The sequence below is a fragment of the Schistocerca nitens genome, chromosome 8 (genome assembly GCF_023898315.1).
Source record: "Schistocerca nitens isolate TAMUIC-IGC-003100 chromosome 8, iqSchNite1.1, whole genome shotgun sequence".
Taxonomy (NCBI): domain Eukaryota; kingdom Metazoa; phylum Arthropoda; class Insecta; order Orthoptera; family Acrididae; genus Schistocerca; species Schistocerca nitens.
In genome coordinates, this window is record NC_064621.1 from 586092017 (window position 1) to 586116714 (window position 24698).

At 42.5% G+C, this 24698-nt stretch overlaps 1 protein-coding gene and 1 non-coding gene across 2 annotated transcripts in view; one reads left to right on the top strand and one right to left on the bottom strand.

Annotated features, from left to right (window-relative positions):
• Positions 1-24698, bottom strand: part of LOC126199176 (carbonic anhydrase-related protein 10-like) — a 938705-nt gene that overhangs the window by 74114 nt on the left and 839893 nt on the right. The window contains exons 6-7 of the mRNA XM_049935947.1: positions 21094-21160; positions 11959-12113 (exon numbers count right to left, since the gene is read on the bottom strand). Coding sequence (XP_049791904.1) covers positions 11959-12113; positions 21094-21160 — 222 coding nt within the window. The remainder of the gene's footprint in view (positions 1-11958; positions 12114-21093; positions 21161-24698) is intronic.
• Positions 7385-7459, top strand: Trnas-cga (transfer RNA serine (anticodon CGA)). Its single transcript has one exon. It is a non-coding gene; the product is annotated as a tRNA-Ser (tRNA).

The following is a 24698-nucleotide window of genomic DNA, read 5'->3' on the forward strand; positions in this document are numbered from 1 at the left end:
AAGGGACAGGTGCGAATTGCAAAAGCATTCCCACAATCAGGATCTCAGTCTGCAGTCACTTCTATGAGGCCATCCACATCCACCTTTGCGTCCAGGAGTTACCAACTATGGACCTACATCATTCATAGTCTCTAACCAGAGGTGACCAGACTTTTGCTCTGAAGGAATATTTTCAGAATCATGATACTTCGATGGAACGCTTTGTTTATTTTCAAGCTTAATAAAACTAAAAAAACACAAGAAAAACTTGTTTTATTCAGTGACTACTTCAGTTTTGAGTCATAACTAATGACACATAAATCGTAACAAAATTTGAAAGAAGTATTTGGTATGGTCAAAATGTTGAAAAAACAGCCATGTTACTAATAGTTTTTATTAAGAAACCCAGCTGTACACTGAAAAGATGGGGCCTCCAAAACTGTGATCAAAATTTAACTTTGTAATATTTGTCTTTGTTTTACATCAGCAGTATAGTGGACTTAACGTTTGCTCGACGGATGTCTCTGCCCAGGTATTGCTACTGCTCCAGCAGATGCAGTGTACTGATCGAGCAGCTGGTGGCCATCCCCACTTCGCCTGCAGAGCTCTCCAAACCTCTGCAGGTCTACACCATTCTCAAAAGGTTCCAAGCGGTGCCCCTGCCCTTCCATCAGTTTGACAAGAAGGTCAAGATTTCGGCGAACTATGTTACATGCATGAAACAGCACTTCTTAGCTCATGGCGTAGCGAGTGAGAGCCAGCAGTGTGCCTTATTTCTGGCATACATGCAACAAGTCATTTAATACCTTCTGAAATTACTGGTCCCTGAGGTGCAAGCCCATGCTCTGCCGTATGACAGGCTAAAGTCCAGTTTGTTACAATATGTTGTGCCCCAAGTGTATGTGGCAGCAGCCTGTCACATGTCTTTCAGCAACTGCACACTTAACAAATGTACGAAAACATATAATGTCCCTTTCATTATAGGACTCCAATGCTGCAAGTGCAGAATCACCTCCTCGAAGTATAGCGACTGTTAACCAGGAATTTTCACTGACTACCTCTGTAGTGGTACAAGAGAATTGAATCTTGCAACCTACAAAGGTAATTGGTCCTTGTAGTAACTCTTGCTGTCCTGTTTCATTAGGAGTAATTGAAAAGCTATCGACACTCTTGTAAACTGGCATTCTACTCCTTCTTCTATAAATCCTCCTCCTGTACGGCATGGCTGTGTGTATTGTGCGGCTGCCTCAAGTCGAATGAGCATGCAGCTGCCTCAGTAGTGGATGCTGCAACTGATAAGAATGGGCGCGGCAGTAAGTAACGCGCCAGAAAACAGCAATGGCGGACCGGAAAGACCCTTTTCCAGCGGACCGCGCTTAGTTAGAACTATAGCGCGGTCCTGCGAGCTCTAGCGGCAGCCAGGCGAACCTCGTTCAAGGTCACCCGCCTTACGTAGCTGCAGCGTGTAAATGAACACAACCATGCATCTCCAGGATTCATCTCGTGACTGCCATTGCCAGAGTAATAATCCTCACTGTAAGCAATCATATGTGGCTTCCTTGGTCTGGGACATGATTTTCGGGCACAACCTCAAAGGCTGACTATGCACAAATCTTCTAAAATTGGAAGACCCTTCTATAACAACGTGTCTTCCCAATATAAGAGCATTCTAACTGTATTTCACATCGTCAGATACCCTGGAGCATCCATCACAAGTGCTTTCCACCAGATCAGTGCAATGCCCTCAGCAACACCCCCCCCCCTTCCCCACACCCATGCAGGCAGGCAACGACTCAGCGCTCAGATGCCACACTCGAGAGCTCCCTTCTCGTAGCCTGTGTTTTATTAATAACCAGAGACACCTACGCAACTACATACTCGCTAAGTACACCTCTTGTTGGAAACCCAGACATAGCGCTGATGTGTGTCAAGCATTGTTCAAAATAAAAAGCCGACTGTGACCATATGGACCCCTCAGACTTTGGGGTGGACCTGTCAGAAGATGTATCTTACATCCAGCGTGTGCTTCCCCATTCAGACCTATCTCTATCGTAACAGTAGCCAACAACAACATGCCCATCGAGTTTCAGATGGACATGTGGTCGTGTGGGATCACCATACATTGATGATCCTAATATCATTTGGGGTCCACTCTACTTCAGCTTGTGACACTCCCCACTTCATTGCTACAGCAGTAATATTGTCGAAGTCAACCGCCAGTGTACAGCCCAAGTCCAGTACCTCATAGCCACAATTTGTTCTTGTACACCTGGAGCCATCGGTCTCTTGGTCCTGGATCAGTTCAACGCTCTAGGCTTACAAACTGATGACTATACCCTCAGTGTTAAGTAACTTGGCACCAAACCTCGTCTAAAAGACTACTTTTCCCATTCAATAGTGTTCCTGCAATCCTCCTTGGACATCAAAGATACCGAGACTCATGTTGCTCTTTTCACATCAGTGATACTGAAGTTCTTGAAGGCCAGAAATGTTCCTTTTAGGTTCAGAGACAAACTTTCTCTGGAGCTACAGCAATTGCAGAATGAGGGTATTTTCACTCCCATTCCAAACCACCAAAGGGTCAACCCCAAAAATACCATAGGAAAACCAAAGGGTGGATGCTGCATAAGCAGGGTATTCCACACAACTATTAATGCCCAGTCTGTCTTAGACACTTATCCCACCTCCAAGGTAGAGGACATAAAAAGATGCCTTGTGGGCGGCAAAGCGTTTTTCAAGATTCAACGTTGTGATACGTATCTCCATCTTCCACTGACCATGAATTCCCTATGCTTCTTTGTGTTCAATTCTCCTTTTAGACTTTTTCAGTACAACAGAGTTCCATTAGGCATTTCCATTGCTCTGGCTATTTTTAGCACCAGCTCAAACTCTGGGATTTGAAACAGGCCCTACTTCACCCTATGTGCCTCATGGCAGACCCTCCAAGCCTCTAATCTGGGCCGTTGATGCATCAGACTGTGTTTTGGTGGGGTCACTTTACAGGCACACGTGGTTGACAGCGTGAAGGACCTTGCTGTATCTGTGTCTAGGACTCCCTCCTCTGTGCAGTGTAACTACAGTCACGAGAAAGGAACCCTAGAGATCTTAGTTGGTATAAAAAAGTTTAATGGCTATATCTATGGCCACCATTTCACACTGTTCATGGACTACTAGCCACTACTGTCCCTTTTCAAAGTGTCAGCAAATATTCTGACCAAAACAGCATGCCACCTCAAGTGGTGGGCTCTGTTTCTTTCAGGTTATAATTATGACTTTCTGTATCATTCAAGAACTGAATGTGCTAAGGCTGCACTCCTCTCACATCTGCCCCTGGTCAGGACTTTTCCTGTGATGCAGATCCCAATGTATGCTTCTACCTGGATGTACCATAAAGGTAGCTAAAGCTTCTCCCACACTACACTGCTGAGGACTCAATGTTCTGCTAGGTACTCCATCTTGTGCAAAGTGCTGCAAAGGCTGCACTCCTCTCACATCCGCCGCTGGTCAGGACTTTTCCATTGATGCGGATCCCAACGTATGCTTCCACCTGGATGTAGCCATAAAGGTAGCTAAAGCTTCTCACACACTACACTGCTGAGGATTCAATATTCTGCTAGGTACTCCATCTTGTGCAAAGTGATTGTCCATCCAGATGCAAGCTTCTGTGGCACACAGAGCTCCAAGCCAATAGTACTCTGAAATGAGGTATCCACCCTCAGTGATGGGTAAATGGTTACAGCAGGGTCGTGATCATACAGGCCCTCCAGCACCACATCTTGTCTCCCTTGCACGTTGGGAACCGGGGCATTGTGAGCAGCAAGCATCTGACCTACCAATGTGTCTCCTAGCAAAGCATAGATGTGGTGCTCACCCTCCTACCCCACTGCCAGAGTAAACAGGTCGCCCGTCTACTCACTTTTTTCCTTGGCCAGACATTTCTGTACCCTGGTCCCAGTTACAAGTGCATTTCCTTAGGGGAAGGGGAAGGGGGGGGGGTCGGTCCCTTCCTGGGGCATTCAAGATTAATCTCTTTAGATGCTGGCAACAGTTTCTTCTACATCTCAAACGTGCCTACTACGTCTTCAGGGCAGAACATCCTAACCGTGTCCACCACCTTTTCGGGTGAAGCGCCCCCGGAAAACCATTTGATGGTTAATGGCGCTCAGTTTCTTTTCCACAGAATTCTCTGCTTTCTCTGAAGCAACTGGCATAGAAATTATAAATGTTCTACATACACACATTGGCCTTACCTTTAAATCCCAATCATCTACTGCCACCATCCTTTGGATGAGGGCAGGGAACTCTTTCAGGCTTCTTATCGTTCCACTCTTCAGCCTGAGACAACCCCAACTGAGAAACTCTGTGGCCAACCACATTAGTAGCAATTATCTACCATCCATCCCACCAGCGTCAAACCCTCCTCTTGCCAGTCCAGCTGCCACCATTTCACTCTCAGACATTCCCTGTGGGCCTTGTCTACGCCAAAGTCTGCCAGTGTTGGTTTTTTGTGGCCTTTTCCAATCTTAAAGGGTAGACAGTGGCTGAGCTGACTCTTCAAGCTAGTGCAGTGTGCTGCAAACACATTAACCAATAGTGGCCTCGCCATTGTCTTCTTCCAAGGTCCATTAGTCTATCATCATGCTTCGTTCCAGAGGTTCAGTCCTCCACAGTGCCCTTCGTGGTTACCACTGGCCTGTCTTAGTTCCAGCCTGCAGCCAAATCAGCTGCTCCACACTCCACATCACAGCCTCTCAGCTGCCCTTGCTGTCAGCCAGAGCTCTTCCAGTTACTTTAAGATGTATTATCAATTTTCCTGCTCTTCAAGTGGGGGTTAGGGTGGGGGGGGGTTGGGGAGAAATGCCGTGTAGAGACCTTTCCCCTACTCAGTCAACAACTCAGATGGGCTGTGTGCATGGACCCCACAGGGGACAGTTTTTCAGAAGACAGATAGGGATAACCTTTTTTTTTTCATGACCCCTAGGCAGCTACCAACACGTCACTGGTACCATGGATCCTTTCCTCCTATGTGTGCTATGTGACCGAAAGTAGTACCTGCAGTTTCCTGGCTACCAGGCATTATCTGGGCCAGTGGGTTTGCTACACTCAACCAGGGCATTCCAAATGCGTTTTCTGGGCCAGACGCCTATTGCCTAAGCATTCCAATAATCCAGATCTCACTATGGAACAGCCGCAACCTCGACAACGACGTCCTCATCCACCTTCGCGTCAAAGAGCTGTCGGATACAGATGGCACAATTTGTGATCTCTATACTGAAGAGACACAGCCTATGACACTGTGACCGACAATGGGACTATGTAGTATTTGCCGTTGTTTTTCATTGGAAATGGGCCAGACTTAAGCTTTATGATGTTTTTTCTGGATTTAAATTTTGTTCGTTTGCTGGGGACTTTCAGTTTTAGCAAAAAAATGGTTCAACTGGCTCTGAGCATTATGGAACTTAACATCTATGGTCATCAGTCCCCTAGAACTTAGAACTACTTAAACCTAACTAACCTAAGGACATCACACAACACCCAATCATCACGAGGCAGAGAAAATCCCTGACCATGCCGGGAATCGAACCCGGGAACCCGGGCGTGGGAAGCGAGAACGCTACCGCACGACCATCAGTTTTAGCACATCCATTTCAGATTTAGAGGCACGTTTAGAGTGTAGACATTGAATCTAGGTACTTCCAATTTGCTGTGACATTTTAAGACCTACATCTTTCAGATATTATTATTGTTCTTTCAATGTTCAAGATGTGGCCTGTAGTCAGTTATTGTGTTCCAACATAACTCCCATAAGCAAAGATTATTTATGTGTGTCACAATAAACTTCATTTTATGTCTGGGTAATTTTTCTGGACCGCATTCAGCGGACACATCAGGTACAGATTTTTAATGAATGTCTGGAGCGTTTTGGCAGACTGTGTAAGGTATTCTATGCATGAGATATGTCCTATTTTTGACTGAAAACCTTTCTACCATGCATCAGTTTTACAGTATGTTCTGAATGCTGGAAGATTTGTAATGACATTTTTTATGTATTTATATTCATTGTGAAAATTGCGTAAAAGGGTGGTCAGTTGGCAGTCGCAAAGGAAGTTGCCAGACAGATACCGACTACAAACTGGCCATATTGTCGCAACAATGAAGTGATTTATTTTTCCAGTACAGCTCGCTGTATGACTACTATTTAAGGCGACACATTAATATCTTTATCTATCTTCTTGATACAGAGCCAGTACCCATCATCAAGTTATGGGTAAAATGATTTCACCTCCATGTCCCCCATCTCGATCTGAGCCTGAAGAAAACAGGAAGTTTAAAGGAGTAAAATAGTATGGCAGAAATTTGATATTAGGCAGGTGTCAGGATTTGTATCCTATAAAGAGTCGCAGGTTTCAGAACAGCTGTAAAGAGTAAGATTAACCTGAAAGAATTCTACCTAGAACCCATGTAGATACAGACTGGAGCAGGCGACGAAGATTTTCTTCCATAAAAGACCTATAATGGTTTCAGGTTTTTGATATGAAAAAGAAGTTCCTCAAAGTGTATGTCACGAGTGCAGCATGGAATGGAAATGGACTCGAAACCACCAGAAATCCAGAGCTGGCGTGGCCGCACGGGCGGATCGGCGGGCGCGGGCTTCTCGGTAGGCCGACCACATGGTGCCAGACGCTGGACGAAGCAAGACGGGTCTAGCCGCGTGGCTGGGAATTCCATGGTGACGCTGTGTCGATGCCGGGAGTGCCAAATATGGCGGAGTTTGTGAAACGTTAACGGCACACATTTCACATTTCGTATAGAAATTAATAGTAGCCAGATGAAGCATGACACCCCAAAAAAGAAACACATTCATTGCCATTATTTGCATGACGATTCTGATGGTGTAACCAGATTTTCAATATCTTTATTAGTTTAAAGTTTAGTATCTGATGGTACATTATACAAGTAACACCCAGCATAGAATTTCCAAAATCTAAACCCTTCATCCGATTTCGTCGATCGATGTGTCTTTAGAAAGCTATTACTGTAAACCTAAATTGGTATAAATTACAGGAATGTAATATGAATAGTACATGAGTTCCCAGAATGAGATTTTCACTCTGCAGCACAGTGCGTGCTGATATGAAACTTCCTGGCAGATTAAAACTGTGTGCCGGACCGAGACTTGAACTCGGGACCTTTGACTTTCATGGGCAAGTGTTCTACCAACTGAGCAACCCAAGCACGACTCACGCCCCGTCCTCACAGGCTGTGGCTAAGCCATGTCTACGCAATATCCTTTCTTTCAGGAGTGCTTGTCCTGCAAGGTTTGCAGGAGAGCTTCAGTAAAGTTTGGAAGGTAGGAGGCGAGGTACTGGCAGAAGTGAAGCTGTGAGGACGGGGCGTGAGTCGTGCTTGGGTAGCTCAGTTGGTAGAGCACTTGCCCGCGAAAGGCAAAGGTCCCGAGTTCGAGTCTCGGTCCGGCGCACAGTTTGAATCTACCAGGAAGTTTCAGTACATGAGTTATTGAAGGTCAAAGTGGCCAATTACTGTCGATCGCGTCAGGCCATAAGTACTCGTCAGCTACACAAAAAACGCTAGTAGCATGCTTCTAAATATATTTATTCATCTATACCTCTGTTTATATCCGATATATACTATTCATGAAGAAATTGGTTAAATGTTTACTGAGTTCTGGAAAGCACAGAGACATTCGGCTACTGCCCTACTCTTTGTTGCTATTCCTTTGATATATGTTTATTTAATTTGTTTATGTATTTAATAATGTGTGTTAGAGCGTGTTTATGGTCAAGCCATAGGAATGTACATTTAATTTCAAGTTATTTAAATGTAAATCCAGTATTTCGTATGTTTTTCAGTCTATTTGTGAGTGTACATTGACTTGGAAACATGGAGGGAGCGCTCTAGCCAATCACAGCGCTTGTTACTGAGAGACGTGTGTAGGTTGGGGAGGAGTATCTTTTCCGGAGAGGACATGAGGTAGTTCGGAACGGTGCGCAGCAAGTTACAGTCGCACAGGACGTAGTATGCATTTAGAAGTGAATATCTAGCAAGCTATGTTGTTGTTCATAACTAATTACGTGCAGTAGGAATCTCTTGTTTCCCTGTTATTCAACTTACGTTTCATTTAACTGCTGGACCATCGACACCAATAAGTGTTTTGCGGAACTATACCGAATACTCGAAACATGGACGATAAATAGTTTGGACAAGAAGAGAATAGAAGCTTTTCAAATGTGGTGCTACAGAAGAATGCTGAAAATTAGATGGGTAGATCACATAACTAATCAGGAAGTATTGAATAGGATTGGGGAGAAGAGAAGTTTGTGGCACAACTTGACTAAAAGAAGGGATCGGTTGGTAGGACATGTGTTGAGGCATCAAGGGATCGCCAATTTTGTATTGGAGGGCAGCGTGGAGGGTAAAAATCGTAGAGGGAGACCAAGAGATGAATACACTAAGCAGATTTAGAAGGATGTAGGTTGCAATAGGTACTGGGAGATGAATAAGCTTGCAGAGGATAGAGTAGCATGGAGAGCTGCATCAAACCAGTCTCAGGACTGAAGACCACAACAACAACAACTAGAAAGTACTTCTACTATCGCATTCATCATTTAAAGTCGTTAAAATTGTACTGCAGATTATATTTAATTGTAATCTTTCATTTATAAATTTCTGTGTTATATTCATATGCAAACTTTTAATAATTCAACTCTGAGTCAGAGGGTCGATGTTGAGGGCTACTATTTCATCTCATCATTTCATTCGAAAGCCCGCAAGCATCAAATCAGTAGAGAAGCAGTCATCAGAAACACAGTATTCGTTCAAAAAATGTCTCACAGAAGCGACACAGGCTGTCGCTCCCGTGTCGTTTGTGAAAAGTTGCGACGGTAACCTGGTACGATGTGTGGTTGGACAAAGTAGATAAAAAAGAAACAGAGTGGCGTCTTGTAACCTCGAGTTCTTAAAGCATTGAAGAAAGAGATGTAAACTATTGGATAGAGGTCTGTTGAATTTCCAACACGTACAGAAGGAAAAAAAGGCCAATTGTTAGAAACTTTCATTCAACGTATTGTTGATGGTTGGAGTAATGAACTCATTGCCTTCATATAGAAGAGTGGGCTAAGTTGTAAATTTCGATCTTGGCCGTGATGAGTTCAGAGTTGATAAAGCTTAAAGAAGGTTTAGTAATCATGTAAGTATTATTGAAATTTACGAGTGGTTCAAAGCAGTCTATGAAATAATAGTATTTACAGTGAATTAGTAATAACAGTTATAAACAACTTGAGTGGACGTATGAACTTCACTTAAAACATGTGCACGCTCATGCAACAGCATACTATCCACTTAATGGACACTGCAGGAGAAAGCTTTTATCCAGCGCAAGTGAAGTGGCAAGTAAGTATCTGATTACACAAAAATTTATAGATTTTATCTTAACTAGCTTCTTTTCGCTCCTCTGGGAGATTTAGAACCAAAATCAAACACCATAAATTACACGTCGTATGGACACAATGAAAGAGGTTATTCAGGAACATTGTCCTAACTTTCCAGGCAGTTTACTGTGAAGGTCCCCCAGATTGTTCATACTCACCGACAGAAGTGTTTACCTAATGCCAAAGCTCCTACTGTAATTTCAAATGGTGGAACGCATGCTATATTCAAACAGACGCAGAAAGCTTCCTTTCCAAAATAAGACATAAGTCTTGTAAATTATATATAGAAGTTCGATAAATCTGAAACTATTATTTGTGCAGACTAAAAATTTCCTATCTTAATGCGATTCCTCAAATGAACGAACACAGCGGCGATGAACTGAACATTACTGAGAAATACTGATGTTGACAAACGTGAATAACGAAAGACGTTTTGTGCTGGTGCTGTTAAGGTTCATCGTTCTCTATCTACCTTCCTTTTTCGTTGGATCACTGTAAAGTACAAATCTGTCTCTGTCCTTTTGCTTTATTACTAATTCTGACTCTACTCCACTCCTTATTTTCGGATCTGTTAGTCCACAATTTCTGACTTAGTAATTTGATCGCTAAATATTAATCACAGCCTTTCGTCCTGTACTGATTGTATTTGTGATACTATTGCGCAGTACAAAATTTAAATAAGCCATGGTCCACACAGGTATTTGCTCACAGCACTCACACAATTGGGCTGGTGGCCTTTCCTATTTTGTATATTTTTGCTGACCAGATTGATTAACATTCATGTAAAGAAGCACATTATTGACTACAGTAACCATAAAGACATTTCGATGAGTTCTAGTGCCTCATTTAAAACGAACTATTTCAGTCTTTCACAAAATTTAAATGTCTCTAGTGCATTACATCGAACTCCCTTTTTGTCTCTTCCTTTAATCGTACTACACAGAAAAGTCCTCCCTCTGAAACTCTGTTCTACCTCTATCCACCTCATTTACTTTAAATTAAGTCTTCCATAATTTGAAAAACTGATATTGATTTATTCACTTAATTTACAGGCATGGTTTTGGTGCCATTTTATAGCAAAATAAATGGAGTCTTTTACGTTATACCTAAAAAGCTCCACTGTGACTCTCATTGTTTATGGGGCACACTTTCCATTTGAAGTCGATTTCTTGCCAAACTCGCTGCCGTAGGGCAGGCGTGACTTGTTCAGTTGTGAGACAGATTCTAGCTCTTACCTCTGTTAGAGAAGCCAGTAGGGGTACAAACACTGTATTCATGACGAATCCCCAAAATGGAAAGTCACGAGATGTCAGGTCCAGTGAACGTGGGGGCGATGCATCTGATATACCTCCGCTGGTGTAGTTACCTGGAAAGCGGAATATTCGAATTTCCGGGCGTCTGAGAGGCATTTTCGGGGTGCGTCATCTAGCCTCAACTGCATGATGCGTTATCATCACAAAAGTCAATCTAGAAGACTAAAATATTTTATAGCCTACCTAAGTACACCATTCCATCGATAGCTTTTATGGAAAAAGAAAGGTCCGTAAATATTGCTCTTTTTCAGTGAACAAAATACATTGAGTTGTGGACTACGACGTTCATGTTCCAGAGATTTTCGTGATTTTTCACGCCTCGAAATAATTAATTTCACTGCTTAAGTGAAAAGTCGACTCATCACTAAAGATAGTCTTACGAGTGAAATTCTCATCTTCAAACAACCGATGTAAGATTTCCACACAAAAGTGCTTATGAGCAACATTATCAGTGCCCTTTAGTTCTAGCACCGTTGTAAACTTGCTTGGTTTGAGACGCAACCGTTATCGTAACACATGACAAGTACTCAAATTTGGGACGCCCATTCCTCAATAAGCACGCCTGTCGTTAGTGTAGCACTATTCACAGAGCTCTGGCTCACTTGCCCTGCGATGTCATCAGACTCACGTGGACTACCTGAGGGTTTATTATGGCTCACTGAACATCCAGTTTCAATAAAACACTTACGCCACTCATAAATAATAGGCCTACTCTGTACGAAAACTACGTTACAAAGCTGATGCAGACTTCTAGTCTTCAAACCAAAACACATGGCGAGCACACTCAAGACTAGTAAAGGAAGCCATATTTGAACTGCCGCTGGCGCTTGCGGTAGCACGTTTCTCTACTAGTATATAGCACGTGAGTCAAAACTTCATGTATTATACTTCAGGAAGGCAGACTATTTCCTCAAATCGTATGAATAAGCTTGCCGAATTTTCAAAGTTGAAAATTCCTTTTTGATACGCAGTGTAAAGAGGCTATTTTTGTGTGTCAAACCAGTACGCATTTATTTATTTCTTTTCCTGATTTTGCGATGCCCCGTCATCTATCGTGATTTGTGAATATGGTCTTAGATCGAGTGAAGCTTACGAGGAGATTTCAGGAGGCTTCCTACTACCATTCTCTTCCCTAGGCTAGAAAACATACACACTGCTGTTGCCTGCAGTCAGAACATACACACTGCTGCTGCCCGCCTCCCTAGGTTCAAGCTGACCTCGTGCCTGGAGATGTAGATGGGCTTGTTGAGGACGACCCAGACGGTGGTCTCCCAGCAGCCTGGGTGCGTCGTCGAGCCCTCGTACGTCATGTAGTGGTCCGTCCTGGGAAGCAGCTGCTGCAGCGTCAGCGGCCGTATCGGCGTCGACGAGGCTGCGTGAACACAGGACAGCAAGCAAACCGTGAGATCGTCCCATGGAGCTGGGAGGCTTAACGCTAATCTTTGTAAGCATTGAATACAGAGGGTATAAGTGCAGATATTTTTGTATGTGGTACCTTGATATGTACACGCATGAGTGTGTTTGTTGTTTCCTCTTCTCACAAACGCTTCACAAATTCTACGACGTGGAGTTTTCTGCACAGCCGTAACTGTATCACTTAGCGGACTACGCCTGTCAATATAGACTAATAATTTTGCGTCCACACGACCACACTTCAACACCTGATCTGCTGCCCAGAAGGATATGCTTTAAGCATCAATGGCTTGCTCTTGCCACATATACTTTGAGATAATAATCCATCTAAAAACTTAAGACTTATAATTGCAATAATTATTTGTCTGCACATACTGATGTAATGGTGTTCAGTACAAAGTTCTTATTCACCAACAGTAATATCTGCACTTATACCCGTTACACCCTTGTATATAGTGCAATTATTACACCATAAAACTAGCGTGGTTACAGCACTCGCAGTTACATCCGTTACGGGGGGCAGTAAGTACGAAAGTTTCGTCAGAACATATTTGTGGCTCAAATGGCTCTGAGCACTATGGGACTTAACATCTATGGTCATCAGTCCCCTAGAACTTAGAACTACTTAAACCTAACTAACCTAAGGACATCATACAACACCCAGCCATCACGAGGCAGAGAAAATCCCTGACCCCGCCGGGAATCGAACCCGGGAACCCGGGCGTGGGAAGCGAGAACGCTACCGCACGACCACGAGCTGCGGGCGAACATATTTGTAAACAGTAAACAAGAATACCTATAATCATTTAATGCATCAGGAGTGTTGCTGTAAACCTCTAGAAGCTATCTTCCTTAATTTGTCAGCTGTTCTACTTAGAAAATAAATAGCATTTGTGTAGGAATAGACCAGTGCGATGTGGACAAAAGAGAAAAACAGATTTGGGTACACAAGCTAATCCGAAAGTAAGAGAAAAAGCGAAAAAATCATTGACCGTAATATATTTCCATTATTGCGATTCATAGAAATGACTGACATAGTATTTATGTACTTAATAATGAAAAAATTTCCTGCGGGTTAAATATTTTTACTCGCAGGAAGCGTTTTAACAAAACTGCAGTGAGTGTTCACCTCTATTTGAATCCATATCCTGGCAAACAGAAAATACTGCGAACTGGATAGAAAGACTTTCTACGGATGAATCAGGAGTGTGTTTCACTTAATGGAGGTATAAAACACTGAACTGTAATACGCTATGATACAACGTAATAGTGCAATTACGATATAAAGGCCTCACAGTCCTGACAAAATTACCAGTACAAAAACAACAAAAATCCTCCTCTGTCTTCATAGTAAATCACACAGAGCCCCTCATAGGTTTCTAATTATCCGTTTTCCATTTCGTCTGTTAGTTTTTGATCATTCGGTGCTACGCTATCGCAGCAATCAAAATATTTTATATTTTTAGAAATGTTTCATTCTTTTCGATGTGGAGTGACTGAAGTTTACTGTTTACAATAATTAGCCGGGTTCATTTTATCCGGCGCACAGTTTGAATATGCCAAATATAAACTGCGCAGAATATGTTTTCGACAGAGTGATATATATGTTTATGTTTCAGTATTGGTAATGAATTTCGCTTTCGAGACGTATTACACTACCGCACATACTAACAGTGTTGCACGTACTGAAGCTGCTACCGACAACTGACTACAGAACATCCAGAACAACAGCACTTACGGTGATCTCGCAAGTCATCCGAGCCTTGTTTCTTCTGAAGGAACAGAGCATCACGTAGATACATAGTTTCAATCCGACTGTTTTACAAACACCACAAGCTGGTATGCGTGTTTCTACATCTGAAAGATGACGTCTACTCAGAATTCACACCAATCGCATAAGGGTGGCGCTACTAGCGCCTCTGTGAAGGTGCAAATTAGGTTTGCTTTAAACACATGCTGAAACCGCCATGATCAACACCGTACTGTGTTTAAACGAGGTCGTACAATACGGCTACGGGTAACTGGATATTCCTCCTGCCATGTTGCAGAAATCAATTATTCAAAATGACAGTCACAATGGCATTATTTATTTTGCCGCCAACCGTACATAGGCAGGGTGACGACTCCAGCGAGCGAGCAAATGGTGTAAATTGTCCTGAAGATGACCCCATCGCGGGTTGAAACCGGTTGGCGGGAAAATAAATAATGCGATTGTGGCTGTCATTTTGAATATTTGATTATAAGTAAATTAATCGGCGTTATCTCCACATAACTATGTTGTCTAAAAGAAATTGCAGAAAGATTTGGTAGGAACGTAGTGACAGTACTTGGCTGCTGGGAACGGTGCTCGCAAGAATGTACGATCGCAAGAAGGGCGGGCTCCCGACGGTCTAGTGGCTCTACTGAGAAGGAAGACAATCGTGTTCGGTGTATGGCTCTGGCGCATGGTACAGCAACAGCAGCAACAGTCGGAACAGGAGCTGGCGGTGACACATTGAATTGTTAGAGATCGGCTACTTAAAGGACTGCTCAGAGCCAGGAGTCTGTAGTGTGTGTTCCACTGAACCGAAATCAACACCATTTGCGACTTCAGCGGTGTGAAGCCAGAGCTCACTGGAGGGCAGGGTAGAGGTCTGTTGTGTCCGGTGATGAATGATGGTTCTATCTCGGTGCCAGTGATGCCGTGTCGTGTGTTGTTTAGGAGACCAGTTGAGGGCCTGCAACCAAATTGTCGGTGTGCTAGACACAATGGAACCTGGAGTTAATGTATGGGGTGCGATTTTCTACGGCAGCTGGAGCACACTCGTGGTTCTTCCCACACACACTGATTGTGAATTCGTAATTAAATCTGGTGATTCGACCTGTTGTGCTGTCATTCATGAACAGCATTCCAGGGGGTGTTTTCCTGAAGGATAACGCTCGCCCACATCCTGCTGTTGTAACCCAATGCTCGATCACCGGATGTTTCTCCAGTGGAGCACGTACTGGACATCATCGGACGACAACTGCATCGACATCCACAAAAAGCGTTAACCGTCCCTGTACTGACCGACGAAATGCGACATGAAATTCCATCCCATAAACTGACATTCGGTACCTGTACAACACAATTTATTCACGTTTGCATGCTTGCATTCAACATCCTGGCCGTTACACCCCTATTAATGTACCAGTGTTTCACATTTGCAATGGCTAATGTCGTGCTTACATTAACCTGTTATTTTGTAATGTTAGTTCAAAAAAATGGCTCTGAGCACTACGGGACTTAACATCTATGGTCATCAGTCCCCTAGAACTTAGAACTACTTAAACCTAACTAACCTAAGGACATCACACAACACCCAGTCATCACGAGGCAGAGAAAATCCCTGACCCCGCCGGGAATCGAACCCGGGAACCCGGGCGCGGGAAGCGAGAACGCTACCGCACAACCACGAGCTGCGGACTGCAATGTTAGTTACTTAAAACCGTTACCGACACAAAAGCATTCACGAAATTTCATTACTCTACACTAATTATTTTTTTGGTGTTGCGATTTTTTTCCGTCAATGTATTTCAACCATGTTTCGTATGCATACTGCATGCTAAGTGAGAATCAGAGCCGGCCGGAGTGACTGAGTGGTTCTAGGCGCTACAGTCTGGAACCGCGCTACCGCTACGACCGCAGGTTCGAATCCTGCCTCGGGCACAGATGTATGTGATGTCCTTATGTTAGTTAGGATTAAGTAGTTCTAAGTTCTAGGGGACTGATGACCTCAGAAGTTAAGTCCCATAATGCTCAGAGCCATTTGAACCATTTTGAGAATCAGCGCTGTGGAGTCGAGATACTAGCAAAAAAGCGTTGTTCTAACCTTGAGAGATAGCCTGCTGTTAATGACAGGACGTGCGGTAGCGTTCTCGCTTCCCACGCCCGGGTTCCCGGGTTCGGTTCCCGGCGGGGTCAGGGATTTTCTCTGCCTCGTGATGGCTGGGTGTTGTGTGCTGTCCTTAGGTTAGTTAGGTTTAAGTAGTTCTAAGTTCTAGGGGACTTATGACCACAGCAGTTGAGTCCCATAGTGCTCAGAGCCATTTGAACCATTTTGAATGACAGGAGTTAAGTGGGAGACAGCATGGCCCCGTTTCGTCGGCTAGCAACAGTGTAGCATGTCCGTGGAGACGTGAACAACATATGCACAGACAGATAGGGAAGGGGGCATTTTGTGAAGGAAGTTATTAGGAAGAACCAATTTGAGTAAATTATTCAAGGATAACAACAGAGTCTGAATGGCAAGGAAAGGTAGCTTGCCATAAATGTCGCGTGAACTAGGAGTATATTCTACGGGGTTAATGGTATTATGTTAATGAGGACTCAATGTAAACTAGCTTGTATAAAAGTCGTTTGGTAATAGTGTAGAATGACACATTCCATTGTGGAGTTTGTATCCTAATAATACTGGAGAGAATGATTCAGGACTTGAACTGTTAATGCTAAGGTAAGGTGCCTGTTCATCTCGTCCTATTCCCTGTGTCTCTCACCCTCATCCTTCCTCATTGTCACGTTTTCGTTCGGATATCCGAAAGTAATATACTGAAACTATGGAAGCTACCATCAGTGATCGTTTTGCCTATTGTCCCGTTATGAAATACACTATTTTTAGGTAATCTTGATAACGTAAGAATAATTTCTTGGCGTTCTGTATTTACGTATCAAGTTCAGAGGTAGCAATTGTCACTTTGTAGTTGTACACAATTTTTGTCGTGCGACTAGCTTTAAATAGAGTTTACACTTCCTTTTGTCTATAATAACGTAGTAACAGTTTGAATAACCAATGATGAAATCATTCTTCTGTGTTTCTCCGGAATCTAACGGTACTAAAATAAGTTTATCATATTTGGGAATGCCTTATAATTGTTGGCTTTTTTAAGTGGCCATTAAAAAAACACATTTTTCATTAATTGCATACACGCTTATTGGTATTCGTTCACCGTCTCAGCTAAAGATAAACAAAGCTTCTGTAAACAGAAGTTGTTCGCAAAAGTTACCATAAAATCTGAGAAAGATTGAGGTTAGCATGGGGCTGCTCCAGCCTTGTTTGTGTCAAATCACTGAATACACAATTTCCCTTAGATCCGAATTGTATCCGTCAGTCCCCCCCCCCCCCAGGAAGGATTTATGTGATTAAGGCAGTTTTGAAAACGATCAACGTTCATATCCTGGGCCGGTTACCTTGATTCACATCACCAGTTACTCCTTTAGCAATCCTACGAGCAGTTTTGACTAACTTTCTCCACAAAAGCTGCTACTCAGTCTTTAATTACCTCCTCGGAAACGGAACCTTAATTTCTGAACGCGGGTCTGTTAAATGACCCTGCCTCTGGAGAGACAATACGCCTAGCCTTACATCCTATACAAAGGAATGTAGTCACATGTAAAGCAGTTTATATTAAATTGAGTTTCGACGTCACTGGGCAGCTTCGATAGAATAAAAAGAAAGAGTAAAAAGGAAGGAACATTTAACAATACTCAGTAACAGTTTCCAGCAGTTTAGAACAGTGAATTCACTTGCAGTTTTCGTGAAGGAACTGTAGAAATGCAGCTTTACAGAAATTACGTTCATCTCATTGTCGACGGGCTGTGTTAGTCTCCTACAGAAGCTACCGTAGCGGTGTTAAGCGGAGCCAGAGCCACCTAGCGGGAGGCGACGCCAGGCGGGGACGGTGGAGACGCGGCGCAGCCGGCGCCCGTGGCGTGACCGCGAGACAATTGCCTGTCTGGGCGGCCATCCGTCTCCAGCGGCGCCGCTGCCGCCGTCTGTCAGCGCGACGGCTCAGCTGACTTCATCTGGCGGCAGCCTCGCTCGTTAGGCGCCCCCACTGCCTCCACACTGCCGTCTCTGTTCCCCCTCTTCATCCTGCCTGTCACGGTTGTCACCACCAACAACATCGACTCCTCCTTCATCCTTGATCGACTTTAACGCGAGATATTTTCTTACATGGGCTTGCGGCAAGCAAGTAGCAAATACACTACTGGCCATTAAAATTGCTACACCACGAATATGACGTGCTACAGGCGCGAAATTTATCCGACAGGAAGAAGATGTTGTGATATCCAAAGGATTCACTTTTCAGAGCATTCACACAAGGTTGGCGCCGGTGGTGACACCTACAACGTGTTGACATGAGGAAAGTTTCCAACCGATTTCTCATACACAAACAGCAGCTGACCGGCGTTGCCTGGTGAAACGTTGTTGTGATGCCTCGTGTAAGGAGGAGAAATGCGTACCATCACGTTTTCGACTTTGATAAAGGCCGGATTGTAGCCTATCGCGACTACGGTTTATCGCCTCGTGACATTGCTGCTCGCGTTGGTCGAGATCCAATGACTGTTAGCAGAATATCGAATCGGTGGGTTCAGGAGGGTAATATGGAACGCCATGGGGATCCCAACGGCCTTGTATCACTAGCGGTCGAGATGACAGGCATCTTATCCGCATGGCTGTAACGGATCGTGCAGCCACGTCTCAATCCTTGAGACAACAAATGGGTACGTTTTCAAGACAACAACCATCTGCACCAACATTTCGAAGACTTTTTCAGCAGCATGGACTATCAGCTCGGAGACCATGGCTGCGGTTACCCTTGACGCTGCATCAGAGGCAGAAGCGCCTGCGATGGTGTACTCAACGACGAAACTGGGTGCACGAATGGCAAAACGTCATTTTTTCGGATGAAGCGAAGTTCTGCTTAAAGCAGCATGATGGTCGCATCCATGTTTGGCGACATCGCGGTGAACACACATTGGAAGCGTGTATTCGTCATCGCCATACTGGCGTATCACCCGACGTGATGGTATGGGATACCACTGGTTTCACGTCTCGGTCACTCTTGTTCGCATTGTCGGCACTTTGAACAGTGGACGTTACATTTCAGATGTGTTACGACCCGTGGCTTTACCCTTCATTCGATCCCTGCAAAACCCTACATTTCAGCAGGATATGCACGACTGCATGTTGCAGGTCCTGTACGGGCCTTTCTGGATACAGAAAATGTTCGACTGCTGCACTAGTCAGCTCATTCCCCAGATCTCTCCCCAACTGAAAACGTCTGGTCAATGGTGGCCGAGCAACTGGCTCGTCACGATACGCCAGTAACTACTCTTTATGAACTGTGGTATCGTGTTGAAGCTGCATGGGCAGCTGTACCTGTACACGCCATCCAAGCTCTGTATGTCTCAATGCCCAGATGTATCAAGGCCGTTATTATGGCCAGAGGTGGTTGTTCTGGGTACTGATTTCTCAGGATCTACGCACCCAAATTGCGTGAAAATGTAATCACATGTCTGTTCTAGTATAATATATTTGTCCAATGGGTACCCGTTTATTATCTGCATTTATTCTTGGTGTAGCAATTTTAATGGCCAGGAGTGTTGTTTCATTCACATGTATTGTTCTTATGCCTTTATAAATTTCTAAAGTAGGACCTCTGATTAATGAACTGGCTACATAATGATCTAAGGTGAGTCAGATTATACGGGCCAACCTAAATTTGTCTGAACAGGAATAAAATCAGCGAAAAAATGTTCCTTTTGGACTGCAAAAAAGGCGAGAGCGCTCCTGTTTAAAAAACCCTGAGTGAAAGTGGGGTACTAACTGCCTCATCCTATCTCCCTGAGCACCTTTAAAATTTTTGCGTGCGAAAATATTCACACTCTTTATAACGCGCAGCTCACCTCACACCCTCACAGGCCTCCCTGACTGTAACTCACTCGAACCCGCTGGTCCACATCTGTAAATCGCTCATACCAATCCACCCCCACTTGTCCTTTCCAACTCACTCAGCTCATTGTCATTATCTCATTATGTCTCTCTGAAATGAAATGAAATGAGCGGATGGCATTATTGGCCGGGTTCGGCCGCCAAGTGCAAGTCTTATTTCAGTCGGCGCATCATTGAGCGACTTTCAGCCGATTATGAGGATGAAATGATGGTGAGAACGACACAGTACCCAGTCCGTGAGCTGAGAAAATCTCCAACCCGGCCGGGAATCGAACCCAGACCCAGAGCATGGGAGGCCTCCACGTTACCACCCAGCTACACAGGGATGTGTCTGTCTGTCTCTGTCTCCTGTTTCATAGCCACAATCTCCTTCGTTCTGTCTTTCGGCTAGTCTTTTCTCCCACTGGTACTGTCTCGCTCTTGTTCTGCCTTAGGTGCTGGTGTTTCATTCATTCCTGCCCTCTTCTGCTGTTTCTCCTTACTGTCACTATCTCTCTCTTCCCCGTTATCATTGTCATAGATTCCGTCACTCATTATCACTGGTTTTCACACACTTATGCTTTCTCCTTCTCTTTTTCCTCTCGCACTGCAGCGCCCTTTACTCTTTCCATAGCAGTGTCCTGTCACTTTCAACTATGTCTCATCACTGCCGCTAAGTCCCTCTTCTCTCTCTCTCTCTCGTACTGCCGTTTTGTCTATCGCTGTTTCTGTACCTCGGCCGCTGTCTGCTATCTACCAGTATTCATTACTTTACCGTCTCTCTCCTACTGCCATTGTCCCCTTATCTGTCACAAGAAGAGATCCCCAGTGGGGGGATCGACTTTTTGGAACCATCTGTAGGGTTATGTAGGCTACGATCCCAGGTACCACATGCTCACAACGTATAGAGATTATTTTCATACAGAAATTATTTTGCTCTATGCGCGACATATTTCAATGGTGTTATTTCAAATTGTCAAATGGATGTACAGTTTGCTTCCAGATGAAGATAATTAAAAGGAAAGCAGAAACGTTGCTACTCCTTAGTTGATTTACTATCTTCACATTACTTTGAAGTTTGTGTGCTCCACATTGCGTCAGTAAGCTTCAGCTGATTCAAATGCCGACGCTAATCTGCCCTTTGTTGTAAAGTTATATTTTCTGGACAGAACAGTTTAGAGGGAAGCCAGAATACGTGTCGCTCACCCTTGAAGCGGATGTGGCCGAATGTGCTGGTGATGATCCGCAGCTCAGTCGTCGGCGACTCGGACACCTGCAAAAGGAGACGGGTTTGTGAATTTGAGGCTGAAACTGACCCTAAATAATGAAAATAACACAAGTCTAAAGGCTGCCAATACCGCTATACACCTAGGGATTATAACCGCAAACAACGTAAACTGGAACGATCGCTTCGGTAATGTTGAGGGGAACGCGAACAGAAGACTGTCTTTTATTGACGGAAGACTCAGAAAATTCGACAGATTGACTAAAAAGATTGCCTACACTTCCGTCCTTTGCCTAGAGTACCGCACTGCTGTATGAGATCCTTACGAGATGGAGGCCCTGCAGGACGTATTTTAACGATATGCCTACTTCTTCGGGAATTAATTTGAAGGATTTTGAAACTATAATGAACTGTTTAAACCCTGACAGTACTGAGTTTACTCCTGAAGAAAGACTTGTTTGGAATAAATGATTGAGTTTCTTCGAAAACAAGAAATGAGCGTTGAGGACAAAAGAAAGATGGTAATGTATTGTATGTAAAAACATACTGGCTAGAAAAAGGAGACACGATATGGAAGTCAGAGCTACTAAGATATAGACAGGAGACCTAATGTCAGTAAAGATCTATGAGCCATTCAAGCAAATAACATCTAAGATCTGAAAATTCTTTCCAAGTACCATATATCATTTAAAGTGGTGGACATAAGCCACATTAATGCCTAATATCTAATTTTTCCAAAACCTATGAAAAAATTCGATGTATGAAACATTGTGCACATAAAGTTGTACAAGGGGACAGCTGACTCGGGTTGTTAATCCCAGGGGAATGCATACTCTTCATGAATCAAGTGCTTGCAAAACAAAGGGCTCCAAGTCACCCAGAGCTAGTTTCTACTTTCATTCTTCGCCAAACCGTCCTGCAGTTTGTTAAAATATGTTTTACGAGATTGTTATCTCTCTCGTAAATAAAAAATGTTGATGATTTTTCAGTATATGAGTAGTTAACCAGATCACGTTTTCAATTAGTTATCAGTAAGTAACAGGAGTATTTTATGTAACTGGATTTTCCATATGATGGAAAATAGTATCTCATCTTAATTTTGATCTTATGTATTTTCAAGATGAAGGACGTCATTAATTGCTAAATACATATATAACTATATACTTTTATAGGGATACTTATTCACTTAGTAAATTAATGACTTATAAATGGAGTTCATCCATGATGTAAAAATCAAAGCAAGGGTTATATAGAAAGTCAGTGAATCATGGCACACAAATTAGTTGTATCATAATGAGATTATATGGTTTAACATTGAATTCTAGAAGAGATTGTGACTCTGGGCATAAAGGAGAAGGAAAGTGTAGAAGGGCTATGTCGTACTGATATGTTGTAATTTATGAATACGATAATGCCTAGGGGCAATAGCGAATGTAATTATTCATTATTTGACAATGTGAATAATTTTCCTGTAACTGCATAGGAATAAGTAAAGTACGAATGTTGGTATGAGTGATAAACAGAATAAGTTAAATAATTTACAATATTGTAAAGCAGTGTAAAAAACTGAAGAGATGTAATGTTGCTAACTGCAGTGGATACTCAAAGCAGGATGGAAGATTAAAATGTCATACACATACCAAACAGAACCTATAGGGAATCATAATTGTGTAATTTGTGTCAGCAAAGAGTGAAAGAACTTATTTACTGTAGCGATGATGATATAAATTGAACTTGCTAATATATAAAAACCCGCTTACAACAAAGAACAATGTTACAGAAGATAGTAAAAGGAAAGTGCTAATAGATGCTGTTGGCATGAGTTACGTTCCACTTAAAGAGACAGCAACATGCAGTGTCCTGTTTGTGTTTGATGTTGAACAATAATACGTTCCACTTAAAGAGACATCAACATGCAGTGTCAAGTTTGTGTTTGATGTTGAACAATAATCAAATTAACCAAAGATGATGTGGAAGTATGGAATAAAATGTCATTTAACACTACAAGAGAGTGGCTGTTCTTGGTTGTGATAACAAAGAGTAGACCAACAGTCTTGGGGTGAGCACTAACAGGTGAAACATAGTAACAAGCATTTTACAGTTTAAAATAAAATTTTTGGTGAAATTCTAGTGAACAGTGGTGGATATAAAACAGCGTAATTTTATTTTCATTTTATTTAAATTTTGTTGTTTAAAATGACGATGCTGAAACTTGACTTTGTTTTCCTTTAATTAAACTAGTTTAAAACAATTTATGCAGTTGAATGGTTTTTCAACCTAAAATTTTGTAGTACAATGTTGATAATTTTTAAGGAAATACTTTGAGCTAAGATTAACTTCCAAAACATGTATTTCAGCTGTTTAGATTAAATGACGTTTGTTGCAATTCCTTTTATAAAAGTAATAAGTATAAGATTTCCTTTCTTAGATATGGATGTGATAACATATGAGTGATGTGTTTTCTTTATTTTCATGGATTTGGGTTTTTTCAGTACTTTGTTACTAATTAAGGTATATTAGTTTTTATTATTTGTTTAATTGTAAAATTTCAATTCATCAGGTTACCTTACATTCAGAAAGTCGGTGATCTCAGCGACTGTTATTTGACTTATAAATAATAGAGAGTAGCAATCAATCGTCCTTGTTTTGATTTTATTATGCAAATCCAGATTTCGGCTAGTAGCTAGCTATTCTCAATGCACAATTTTCTATTTTCAATGCATGTAAGTCCCTGTTGTTCGGGCGTCAGTCACAGTTCTTCGAATACTAGTGAAAGAACTGTGACTGAAGACCGAACAACAGGGACTTACATGCACTGACAACAGAAAATACTGCATTGAGAATGGCTAGCTACTAGCCGAAATTTGGATTTGCGTAGTAAAATGTAAAAAAAGGACGACTGATTCTTGACTCTATAAATTTCCATTCAATTGCATTTCAGAAGTAATAATTTAGCTATGTTGATGAGAAATGTATCATATATAGTTCTAGGGGCGCCTGTGACACGCAGAAAAACAGGTGCTGATTGTCTTCAACTAGTATTTACTCTTTCTTATCACATCAGGTTTAGAATTGCAGTATAAAATTGTAACATAAAATTTCAGCTAAACAGATTTTGTCAATAGTCCATATAAAATGTATTTTTAACATCACTAGGTAACTTCTACACACTATTTGTTAAAGACAACAGAGATTGTCCCACACTTCTAGGTTCATCTGAGAATCTTTGTAACTCTTACGCAGCGTGTGACGCAGTTCAGCCAGTGTTCTCTGCCGAAAACCCATACTGAACAGGAGGGAGATGTGTAACGACACAGTTATGTCATGACAGTAGCACACTATTAAAGTTACTCACTTGCAAAACATAGAAGCACAACATAATTTTATTTGTGAGTTTATTTATCTCAATCCATTATATAATGTGGAATACTTTAAAATATGCATCACGGTTCTGAGACTGTAACCAGTAACGCCATCTGTTTGGAGTGTATGGAAGTATTTTACATAAATGTCTTTTCTGTCTGAACATTTTAATTTACCCAGATAATTTTATTTGTAAAATCAATTGTTTCAAACGTTAAACCAC